Source organism: Gossypium raimondii, chromosome 7, assembly GCF_025698545.1.
Source record: "Gossypium raimondii isolate GPD5lz chromosome 7, ASM2569854v1, whole genome shotgun sequence".
NCBI classification, from domain to species: Eukaryota; Viridiplantae; Streptophyta; class Magnoliopsida; order Malvales; family Malvaceae; genus Gossypium; species Gossypium raimondii.
In genome coordinates, this window is record NC_068571.1 from 21,692,048 (window position 1) to 21,704,668 (window position 12,621).

The 12,621-nt window shown below is 35.3% G+C and overlaps 1 protein-coding gene across 1 annotated transcript; it reads left to right on the forward strand.

Annotated features, from left to right (window-relative positions):
- Positions 1-8,035: 8,035 nt before the first annotated feature.
- On the forward strand, positions 8,036-9,442 carry LOC105784656 (trans-resveratrol di-O-methyltransferase). The gene is made up of 2 exons (XM_012610554.2): positions 8,036-8,974; positions 9,057-9,442. The coding sequence occupies exons 1-2, from the start codon at positions 8,210-8,212 to the stop codon at positions 9,360-9,362; spliced, it is 1,071 nt and encodes a 356-aa protein (XP_012466008.1). The 5' UTR covers positions 8,036-8,209; the 3' UTR covers positions 9,363-9,442.
- The last annotated feature ends 3,179 nt before the right edge of the window (positions 9,443-12,621 follow it).

The following is a 12,621-nucleotide window of genomic DNA, read 5'->3' on the forward strand; positions in this document are numbered from 1 at the left end:
GACTTTGATCTACTCCGCTGTAAGCTCAGGGAGATAAGATATGAAATTCTTCAGTCTGTTCCACTGTAATCTCAGGGAAATAAGACTCAAAAGGATCTACTCTCTCAGTAACTTTAGAGATAAGATCATTGGTTTTAATCTGCTCCACTGTAACTTCAGGGAGATAGGATTACTAGCTTCAATCTGCTCCGCTGTAATCTCAGGGAGATAAGATCTGCAATTTTTTGGTCTGTTCCACCGTAATCTCAGGGAAATAAGACCTGGTGCGATCTACTCTACTGTAACTTCAAAGAGATAAGATCCTTGATTTTAATCCGCTCCACTGTAACTTCAGGGAGATAGGATTACTAGCTTCAATCTGCTCCGCTGTAATCTCAGGGAGATAAGATCTACAATTCTTCGGTCTGTTCCACTGTAATCTCAGGGAAATAAGACCTGTATAATGAACCTAATTATGCCTAATGATTAGGATGACATGATCAACATGAATCAAATGCTCCTAACTAGACATGTGTGAATGACATGCAAAATGTCATGAAAATGATTCCTTAATGCTTTGGTTATCATCACACAAAAGCTTATTAAAGCTTTATCACTGACGTGCTACACTGCCTTCTTGCTCAGCTAGCATATCCAAAGAAACACTTAATCTGATTGCCCCCCCACTGTGAACGTCAAAGTTCAACCCACTGGGATGTAAAATTTGTACCATCAATCTCCCACTGTAACCCAATGGTAGAAAGGTATGGCTTTTCTCAATCTTCTCCTATCGCAATTCAATGATATTGAATGTGAAACTCTTTGGTCCTTTACCTCATCCCTAAGGTGTCATACCAAATGCTCATGCACAATTGCAAAATTTTCTTCTCCCAGAAGACCTTTTCTTTTTGCCTGGTAAACATCGCTTGTTGGTTCATTGAAGCTTTGCCACCAACACGACATCTTATCATATTGTTCAATCAATGTTCAGACAAAAAAATCTGAAAGGATAGTCTTTAACTTAGACTCTTCCTTCTTAGATATTTCACCCTTTAAACTCGGTGTTTTCTAAACAATAGTGTTTCAGGTCCCTATATTATTTAGAAACTTCTAGAGTAATATGCAAAACTTCCTTTGTGAAAGTTTTATTAGTCCATTAATCATTATTCCAATGCAACATGTTTGCAAAAAAGGTCATAACAATGGATAAGAAAAAAGTTGGTTCAGAGCATAGCTCGAAAGAACAAATTATCGAAAATAGTAAAGGAGGATGAGAAAGGAATTAATTGGGAATGTATATCTTGGAAAAGAAAAAAGTATTCCAAGAACAACAAATTTAATATAGATAATATAAGAATTGGGTGCCCCAGATATCGCAACTTGAACTTCTCTGTACGAACTTTTTGAAGACCATTTTGAGTTGGACATGTGCTTAGAAGATCTACAGCGCTCTGTCGATGCCCCAAGATGTCACCTATCCTTTCTTATTGATTCAGGCATAGCAAGATCACCACATGCCCCAGTATGATCAAAATTCGAATCGCTCTGATCGCCTCATCTCCCATTCTGAACAAATATTTGAGCCGCCCTTTTCGGGTTTTCAACTCAAATCCCCTTTGGCCTAAGGCGCCCTTTCCGGATTTTCCCCTTAGCCTCTCCATTTTTCATTTTTCATTTTTATTTTTCATTTTTCATTCTCATTTTTCATTTATTTATTTTTTGACTCAGAGTGCCCTTTGCGGGTTTTCACCTTGGTCCTTTCTTCTTCTTTAAACGAAGTATTTCTTGACTGGATCCTAGTTTATAGGACTAGCAATCTCACTCAGGATCAGTGCTCTTCTGAAAAATGTCTTCTTTACAACGTAGGGACGTTCTCGATTTGGCATTCATTTCCCTCTGGAATCCTTTTGGAGAGGAATGATCTTTTTCGACATCCAACCCTCTCGTGGAATTCTCTGAGATGACACTGTTCATTATGGGCTCGTATCATTTATTTCTGGTACATCCAACCCTGAAGAATAGCTTTTAACCTTGTTTCTAGGTTCAACTGATCGCATCGCGATTGAATCCATTCTGCTTTATCCAATTCTAGCTCAACTAATACCCGGAGAGAAAGGATTTCAATAGGTAAAACTACCTAAACCCCGTAAACCAAAGAGAAAGGTATTGTCCCGGTACAGATGTTCGACAAGCAAGGAAGGCAAATAGAAATTTCTCATGCCAATCCTTGTAAGTCTCAGTCATTTTCCTTCAATTTTCGATGTTCAACTCTAGGCAATTCAGTGACGAATCGTGGTGTCCACTTTTGAGTTAATTTGAGACCTCAGCGATCGTGCTATTGTTTAAGCTCAATGCATTCTCCAATACCCTCTTCTCTGAAACTCTGTATCGGTATACGATGACTTTGGCTCATGGAGTAGCCTCTCAAAATGAAGCAATGCCCATTAGAAGTCTTCGATAATGGTGATGTCCATGCCCCATTGTGCTCGAAATTTAAGTCGTCCTTTTCAGGTTTTTAACTTAAAACCCCATTTGGTCACAAAGCGCCCTTTGCGGGTTTTCGCTTTGGCCTCTCATTTTCTTTTTCTTTTTCTTTTATTTTTGATTTTTTTTCTTTTTTTCTGCTTTTGATTTTGATTTTTTTATTTTTTCTTTTCCTTCTTTTTTTGCTTTTTTTTTTTGGAATTTGAACTCATAGGGTTAGGCAAGTCCTTGTTATCCCTTTCGAAGGATCTTCTTTGATCGGATTTCCTTCATAGAGCCTTCTGGGGCGAAATTACAATAGAAAACTTTTGATATTCCTCTTTAATAAAATCCCACAGGACTTGAAGAGATGGAAGCTGGACTTCAAATGGGCAAAGCTAGGCTGAGTCAACGAGAGAGGCATTTGCCCTGACGAAGAATCACATCGTTCACTGTAAATTTCTGAAAACATGCTGTTGTGCAGATTTCATTATTGGCGTTTAACCTGGGGCATATCCTGGTATGATCATACGAAGACATCTTTGAACCCTAGAGGTCACTTAATAAGGTGTTGCTTCGTCTCTGCGGTCAGGTCAATTCTAATCTTTACCACGCCACAATATCTAATGATTCTTTGTGAGGTAGGATCATCTATCCTCTTATTCAACCATCCTTAACAAGTCGAGATAAACTACAATCTTTGTCATTTTCAAAGCCACGAGATCCTCTCAACACATGCCTCGCTCAAAAGGAAAATCTGGTCTCAGAAGAGTCATTCACGCCATTGATATCCGTGGACTCATAATAAGTACCAAAGAATATACAAAAGAAAGTATAAATTTATAAATAATTATTTATACAATATGATTATGAATGAATGATGTGGAAGAAAATCTAAAAGAATGAAATAATCAGAAATAATTATTCAAAAAGAATGAAAGAATATTGGCTCAAAAAGGAATGCAAAGATGTATTTTATTAGAATAATGACGTTCAGACATTAGCCTATTTCACAAAGGAATTTCTATCGCTTTAGGCTAAAAACAACAAAAATGTTCTGAACGTTACTCTAAAAAAGCCCTGATAAATACAGGGATTTCTTCCGCAGTCTAATTGTTTAGAACACTCCAGAATTCATAAGGGCTGACATCTAACAAGGTCCCTTCCCAATTGTATCTTCAGACACGTCGTTGATGTGAACATTTCTCAACACTTCTTCGTACACCACATTTGCCTCGTCATTAATATGATTGGGCAGTGTGTTTTCTGCACTAAAGGAATCATCAAATTTAACAACGCCCATACTAATAAGCCTTTCAATCAGTTTTTTAAAAGCAATGCAATTCTCTACTGAGTGCCCTAAAATTCCCGCATGATAATCACATTGCGCGTTCATATCGTACCATTGGGATAAGGAGATTGTAAAGAGGCCAAGTAACGAGGAGCAACAACATGCGCATCGAACAAGCTTTGATACAGCTCCTTATATGACATCGGAATTGGTGTGAACTGGAGCTTCTCAGTACCTGGTTTCACTACAGATTCTTGCTTTAAAGGGCTCTGATGGCTGGTGGTCTCCGTCTTTGGCCTACCCACAGTGATTGGTTTTGAGTGGCCCTTGTTATATCCACCTACATTATCCCTTTTATTCCCCTTCTTCCTTGGGGCCTTTATAGTATCTGAGTACTCTACCCTCATTTGCTTTATTTCGGCTAGATTAGCAACAGGATTAGCTAAATTGTTCCTCAAATTGGATCCTAAGCCTGTCAGGCAATTCACTGGTGTCGATGTACCAGTCTGATAATATCGGGATCCGATAGTAAAAAGTGCTCCTTGTGGACGCCCATCTGGCTGAATTTGGACACTTGTCGGAGTACAATCTAAGGAATAGACAAGATCCTCATTATCAACCCCAAAGTAAACCACCGGGTCTTTCACTTCTTTTGACTTTCCAGCTAGCAATCGGTTGAACTGGTTTATCATAGTTCTCCGTAATTCTAGCATCTGATCTCTCATCTCCTGTTGAAATTCAGTCAATTGCTCCTGCATCTGAATCTGCATTCGCTCTAATTTTTCCAACCTTCGTTCCATTGCTTTAGTCTTTGCTTGGATATCGTAAGGGTGTTTGGTTGGTTGGTTTTCCAGGTTAGCTGAAATAAATTTACTCGTTTAGACTCTTTCAATGGATTTTAATGCATGTAATGCAATGTAATGCAAATGCATGAAATGAATGCCTAAAGAGACATTGATTCTGATTCAATTACATTTAGGAAACTTTTGTAGAAAGCAAATTCCCTTACATAAAACGGATACATGTACGGCCTCACCCTCATATTCCAAGAAACAAGATCGGTCTTTTTTTTCATCCCCATGTTTGAGGTAATCTCTCTAATAGATGCCATTGCTAGCTCCTTCTCTTAATCTTGGTTGCAATCCATCACCTGCCCGTCCTCATAAGGCTCGTCCGCCTCTTTAAGGGGGTGGAATGTTGAAGGCTCTTAGACAATTGCCTTGGATCCTTAGGCCACGAAGCAGGGTCACGAACTCTTCCATCACCATTCTTGTGTTTCTCAGAATATATTCGGGAAGTCGTATTGTTTTCCACTTTATCAAGGAATCCGTATTCCATGACAAGATTTCTAATTTAGTAATCGAACTTGAATCAATATCTCTTTCCTAAGATACAAATGCAATGCAATGCAATCATAATCAAAACACAACAAGAAGGGTTAGAATAAAACATAAGCAAGCACGGAAAACAAAAAGCACCTAATCAGGTAAATACTAGGGATTTGGAGTGGCTCTACCTAGGTTAAGTTCCTAAGTCCACTATATGAGGGTTGGTTCTAAAGATAAGGTACCCGAACCAGCAAATTCCTAGATCTTCACCCATTATAGGCTCATACAGACAGAGTTCGGTTCAGGGGAATACATTTCCCTATGGCTGCACGGAGATGAAAATCTCACGAAGACATAGGTACGGATGTATCCCGGAAGTGATCCACTATCCTGCACGGAGGTGAAAACCTCACGAAGGACTAGTTTCTCACTCCCACTTAAAAGGGTGTGACCAACGGTCATGCAATGCAATGTGCAGAAAGATACCAAAATTTAAACAAACAGAGCAATTATAAACCACAATAATGAAAATTGTAATAAAGATCGATGAAATGCAATTAAAGGATCGTAAATTTAAACCAAATTTTCAATTTTCGACAAAAAGACAACAAATAATCAACTTGTGGCTTGACTCTCCTATTTAAAGTCCCCAGTGGAGTCGCCAAGCTGTTGACACCATTTTTTTTATGAAAATGGAGTCGACTTGGGTTTTGAAAAATGAAAACAAAAAACGGGAGTCGCCACCAATCCTTTTTTGATAAGGTGTGATCGGATCACCTTGAAAAGTGGTTGTTTTTCATAAACGATTTAATATTATTAAAACAACGATTTTGGTGCACGAAATTCAGAAAAACGGGTTCGGGAGTCGGTTACGCACGAGGAAGGATTAGCACCCTCGATACGCCCAAAAATTGGTACCTAGTTGATTACTTAATGTCTTAATGTCGAAAAACTAAAAACTTTAAAGAAATTTAAAATACGATCCTTAAAAAAACTTGAATGGCATGGATTAAAATTCAAGAGGATATTTGTCAATTTGGTTAGACGAGAAATCGAAACCCAGCACTTTAGAGCACGTTCCTCAAATTTCCAAACGCAAAACATTGCCTTATTTTGAAATTTTTGAAAAGGATATTTAGCTATTTGGTTGAACGAGAAAAATCGACACCCAGTACCTTAGGGCATGTTTTCTCGAATTTCCAAACATAAAACATTGCCTTATTTTGAAAATTTTTGAAAAGGATATTAAGTCATTTGGTCGAACGAGAAATCGAAACCCAGTACCTTAGGACACGTTCCTCGAATTTCAAAACGCAAAACATTGCCTTATTTTTGAAAAGTTTTTAAAAGGATATTTAGCTATTTGGTCGAACGAGAAATCGAAACCCAGTACCTTAGGGCACGTTCCTCGAATTTCCAAACGCAAAATATTGCCTTATTTTGAAATATTTTCCTTTTTTGAAATATGAAGTTTATATGCATGATGGAATAATAAACATGGTGAAGTGAATAAAAAATATGAATAAAGCGAATAATAGATCAATCATACATTCCATAGCAAATAAATAAATAAATAAACTAAAAACATAAAATGAACATATAAACAAATACATAAATGAACATAAAAAGAAGATTATATGACGATTATAACATATGAAAAAAAATGTATGTACATATGTATATTTAAAAATTATTAAGTAAAATACATATATAAGTATGTATACATATATTTATAAGAAAAAAAGGAATATAGATATACGTATAAATATGCATATATATATATATATAAAATTTATATATATTAGATAAAATATATGTAATGTCTAAACACTTATATAATAATGATAATATAACATAGCACATATATTTAAAATTACATAGTAATTATTAATGAAAATAATAATAATAATAATAATAATAATAATAATAATAATAGGACTAAATCAAAACTGAGGCGAAATCTCAGGGCTGAAATCAAAAATAAAATAGGGTAAGGGATCAAAATGTGAGGCGCGCGAAAAATAGAAGGGCCAATTAGGAAATATTCCACACCGACCAAACGACGCCGTTCAAGCGAAGTCCAAGCTCATAGTCTATGGAGCAAATTTAAACAAAAGAGAAACTTATGGCCGAAATTGCAAATATGCGAAAAACTGTCCTGAAAGTGCCACAAAATCAAAGGGACTAATTGCGAAAATAGACCCTTAAACGAAAACGCGCGGATCCTTGGAAGCGGGTCGGGCGAATCGGGTCAACCAAAACGATGTCGTTTTGGTGCCTGAGAGGCCTGCCCAAAACGGCGTCGTTTTGGGGGCCTATTTAAGCCCAAAAATTTTTTTAAAAAATTTATTTCTGCCACTTTTCTAAAAAAATTCAAAACCCTTCCCCTTTTTGTCTCTCAAACCTCCTTCTTCTCCCCAGAATCCGGCCACCGTGCGGTCGCCACGGTCGTCGGCCATTAGCCGTCAGCCAGACACGTGCACGACGAACCGAAAAGTTTCCTCCTTTTCTCTTCCACGCACTCCTTGGCCTCCCGAGCACTCCAAGACCACCAACGAAGGTAAAAATCTTTCCTTTTATTCTTTTTTGTATTTTCGTATATTTTAAAATAAAACAAAAATAAATAGAGTAAAAAGAAGTAAAATTAAAAGAAACCTTTAGATCCAAATCTGTAACCACCTTTTTTTCTATTTCTATTTCTTTTTCTTCAAAATCTCCCAGAAAAAAACCAAATCCCTCTTTTACATTGGTTGTTATGGCTTTATAGCCACGTTTACAATATTTTGATCTATTATTTTTTTCTTTACTTGTCATTTCTTTCTCTGATTTTGCAGGCAAGTGGGTGGAGTTGGTGATGGCAGAGACGTGACGTGCGGCGCGGCGATGGCAGGGGGCAAGTGGGCTAGGTGCGGCGGCTAGGGTTAGGGGTTAGGTTTTTTTTTTCTGAAAATGTTTTAAGTGTTTGGGTTAGGGTTTGTTTGTAATTGGGCTGAGGTGTTTGGGATTATTGGGCTAGTAGTTGGGCTTTGGGTCTGTTTTGGGTCTTGGGTTTGGGCTGGTGGGTTGTTTTGTAATGGGTTTGGGAAGGGTTAAAATTGGGCTTGTACACCAATTACTTGATAAAAAGAAATGGATTTGATAAAAGGAGATGAGATTAATTAATCTTGATGAGTTGCTTGAAGCTCAGGCTCATGTTTGGAACCATACGTTCAGATTCATAAGCTCAATGTCACTGAAATGCGCTGTCGAACTACAAATACCAGATATCATCCACAACCACGGCCAAGCCATGAATCTTTCAGACCTAGCTTTGGCTCTTGGTATCCATCATTCAAAACTCCACTGCCTCCACCGCCTCATGCGCATCCTCTTTCATTCTGGCTTCTTTGCTGAATCCAAAACCAACTCAACTGACCAACAGAGAGCTTATGTCCTCACCACTGTTTCTCATCTTCTCCGAAAGGATTATCCCTTGAGTTCAACTCCCTTTATACTCGGAATGCTTGACCCCGTTTTACTGAAACCATGGCAATATTTAAGTTATTGGTTCCAAAACCTTGACCATCCTACAGCATTCAGCGCAGCTCACGGCGAGAGTATGTGGGATTATGCCGGGCATGAGCCGAGGGTGAATCATTTCTTTAATGATGCGATGGCCAGTGATGGGCTTCTGGCGGCGAGCGTGGTGCTTAGTAAGTGCAAAGGAGTTTTTGAGGGGTTGAAGTCAGTGGTTGATGTTGGGGGTGGGACGGGAATCATAACAAAGGTATTTGCTAAGGCTTTTCCTCAAACGGAATTCACTGTCTTTGATCTTCCCCATGTTGTTCATGGCTTGCAAGGATGTGAAAATTTGAATTATCTTGGTGGAAACATGTTTGAAGGAGTTCCCCATGGAGATATGATCATGCTAAAGGTTTGTTTATTATCTCTAATTAATTTGTTGTCTTGAAAATTAAAATTTAACCTTATTCTATTCATCATCTACTTGATTGCAGTGGATATTACATACTTGGAGTGACCAAGACTGTATAAAGATACTAGAGAGATGTAAAGAGGAAATTGGGAAGAAAGAAAATGGAGGGAAAATCGTGATTATGCAAATGATAATTGAGAACCAAGAATTGGATGAACATCAGTCTACCGAAACTAAGCTGTCTTTTGACATGGGCATGATGGTTTGCCTTGGTGGTCAAGAAAGAAGCGAACAGCAATGGAGTAAACTGTTTGCTCATGCTGGGTTTGCTCACTATGAAATATATCACATTTTAGGTCTAACGTGTCTCATTGAGTTATTTCCATAATTAATTATCTGTGTTAAAATTTTGAATTATTATAAATACATTAAATGAATGCCTATAACTTTTAAATATTCATTATTAAAGATGCTTAATGTATGTGTTAATGAAGCAGTTAAATAAGCTTCATTCGCTTATGTTGTATTGAATGTCAATAGCTTATATATAGCTCTTTTATAAATAAAAGAGAAGACCAGAAAATTATCTATTTACTTTAGGTATTCTTTTCTTTAATTATTTTATAACATGAATAAAATTATAAAACCTATATGAAACATGAAAGTCGTGTTTATTATATTATTTTTAGTATTTTATCGAGTGGGATATGTTTATGTCTTTCTTATTTATTGTGTTTAAGATTATGATATGCGTAATAAAGTCCATTGTGATAAATAAAGTTTACAGCATTTTTATTAATGACAAGAATTTAATCGAATGGAGTAAAAAATTTTAAATTAATCGAATTAATAAATTTTATTTTATCATCTTAATTTAATTTAATTTTTATTGTATTGCTACCACCATCAACCATAAATCTAACGTAAAACAAACATTAGAGTTTAAACTTAGATATTTCGGATTGGTCGGCCACATTGCTTTAATCAGTAATGATATAAGATTTAACAAAACTTTGTCTTAACAAAATAAAGTATAAAATTTGAAAGATTTAGAGGAAGTTAGATTGATGCAATCGAATTGATGATGATGTTCCAAATCAGCTTGGAAATTGTTCTTATTCAAGTTTGTGATATTCATTTTTTTTATGGGAATAGAAATTTAATACTTTTATTTACAAATTGTTATTGTTAGTGTAATTTTTATGAATTTTGTGTTTGACGTTATTTTTATGAGATATGTTGATACACGGTATTAACGGAAGTGGAGAAGGAGGGAGAGGGTGTCCTGGTGAAAAAGTAGAGAAGAAGATGATGATAAAGTGGAGTGTTTGAAGTGTCGTCCCCCTAAAGAGGGTCTTTAGAAATACATATAAGGGGATTTTTCGGGTCAGACTACGGTCATGTTATGATATATTTTATTGTAATTGTACAACAAGATAAAAAAGCATTTAACTCATTTTTATTTTGTGAAAATATTTATTAATTGTATGTTGGCCTCATGATTTTTTAAATAAGTACTATGTCTCAATTTATCCCATACTTTGCATAATTTATCATAGTAATTCTATTTATTAAGTTATTATTTGATAAATGAAGAAAATTAATTGCGCAAAAGTTAAGGGATAATATAATTTTTGGCTTCTAAACTTGACAACCGATCGATATACTAGTCCGAACAAAGGATTTGAACCAATTGCATCGGAAACTACTCAAAACTAGGACAAAAATAAGTAGCTGAACAAGTTGAACCTATTAAATATTTTTCTTCTTTTTTAAAACTTTCATGTATTTCTAATGAAGCTATTTAATTATTGTTGGTCTAGTAATTGAACTAATCAAACAGATTGAATTGAGAACATTATATGTGACACTCTAAAATTGTACCATGTCATCACGTGAAAATTTGTATATATATTTTAATTTTCAAGTGATGATGTGACACAATCTCAGAGTGTCATGTCATCAAACTTTATATTTTTTAAGTTTACGAACCAAAATCAATCTAATTGTCAAGTTCAGGTACCAAAGTAGAAAAAAAGAAAGCATAGGTACCAAAGTGGACCTAGTTGCCAAGTTTATAGGCCGAAAATTATATTATCTTAAAACCTCAACACTTTTAGTCTGGAATTTTATAAAGGGTTAATATATAGCTTGCTCCCTGAACTTGTCTAAAAGTACTAGTTGGTATTTGATTTTTTTTTACCTAGTAGATACCTGAACTTGTATTATGTCATTCAAGTTGGTATTTCTAACAAACACCGTTAGTTTGTGCTGATGTGGCATTGATGGTCAATTCGATGGTGACGTGTAGTAGCCTATCAGTATAACATGTGGCAGACATATATAAAACATTAAAAAAATCTTTAAAAATATATAAATTAATTAAAAAGTATAATATTTTTTCACATCAAGAATGAACCTGGACAAGATTTTGTCCAAATACATTTAAATTTGGACTGGAGACCCATTTGTTCAAATTCATTCTACATTAATTTTTATTATAAAATATCAGTTTTAGGCTTTTATTATTTTAAAAGATTTATAAAATATAAAAAGCACATAATATTTTGAAATATATACGTATACATTTGTTTATTGGTTTTGATTAATACATACATATACATACATAGATCATATATCTACATTATCACAATTTACTTTATTAAAATTTCTAAAAACTACTTGCAAAATTTTTATTACGAATAAAATTATGCATACAATCTATCCGTGCATCACATGGGTAAGAAAACTAGTATAATCTATATATAGAATCACGAGTTTGGAAATATTTATGAATTGAAGAAAATACTCTTTAATTTCCATTATCTTTTAAATTGACATTTCTAATAGGTAAGTATTGTCATTCCCGGTTTCGTTTAAGTCCAAAAAATTAAAACAATTGAAGGGTTAAATTGAAAGAAGTTAGAAGTTGGCGATCTCTACTGAAAAATTTGGAAAACTTAGTGACTGATTTTGGATGTGGTTTAGAACCAATTCTGTTTCGGTTGGATTAAAACCAGCTAGTCCCTGAATAGAAGACAAAATTATTACCAATGGATGGTTTCTATAAGGTTGGCAACCAAGCGTGAAAGGCTATAAATAGCTTGGAAATGACTTCCCGAAGAGACTTCTTCTTAAATATGTTTCATTTTCCTCTCTTCTTCATCTTCTTCCTTGGTTGCTTTGAAGAAGAAATAGTTATGAGAAGCTCTGCATGGAGTGGTGATCATGAGGTTTGAATAGGAAAAGTAAAGAATCCGATAAGCTCGTAAGGTTCTTAGTCCTTCTGTATTTGTAAGATTAAGAGAATGAAGTTATCGATTCCCAAAAGATCTTTTTAATGGTTTTGCATGTTTCTAGAAATCTGAGTCTTAAAGCTGAACTTACTAAGTTTAACTTATGACCTTAGTTGTCAAGCTTAATTGCCAGGATAAAGAGTATCAGGTGAGTTTTTTTTATCCATTTCTGGGATAATGTATGCTCTTTGCTGGTTGTGAATACTTGCTATGCATAAGGATGAGTAGGTTTATGAGTATCCACAAGTGTCGGTATGTATAAAATGTATACAACTTTATGCCTGAAAAGCAATGCACTCTATGTTAAAATGTTTATGGATTGCATGTAATGCCTGTTTATATTTTATGGAG

Excerpts from the sequence above, each read along its gene's own strand:
- LOC105784656 (XM_012610554.2), top strand. The coding sequence starts at position 8,210 with ATGAGATTAATTAATCTTGATGAGTTGCTTGAAGCTCAGGCTCATGTT. Across the intron at positions 8,975-9,056 it reads GAGATATGATCATGCTAAAG|TGGATATTACATACTTGGAG; the intron begins GTTTGTTTATTA and ends ACTTGATTGCAG.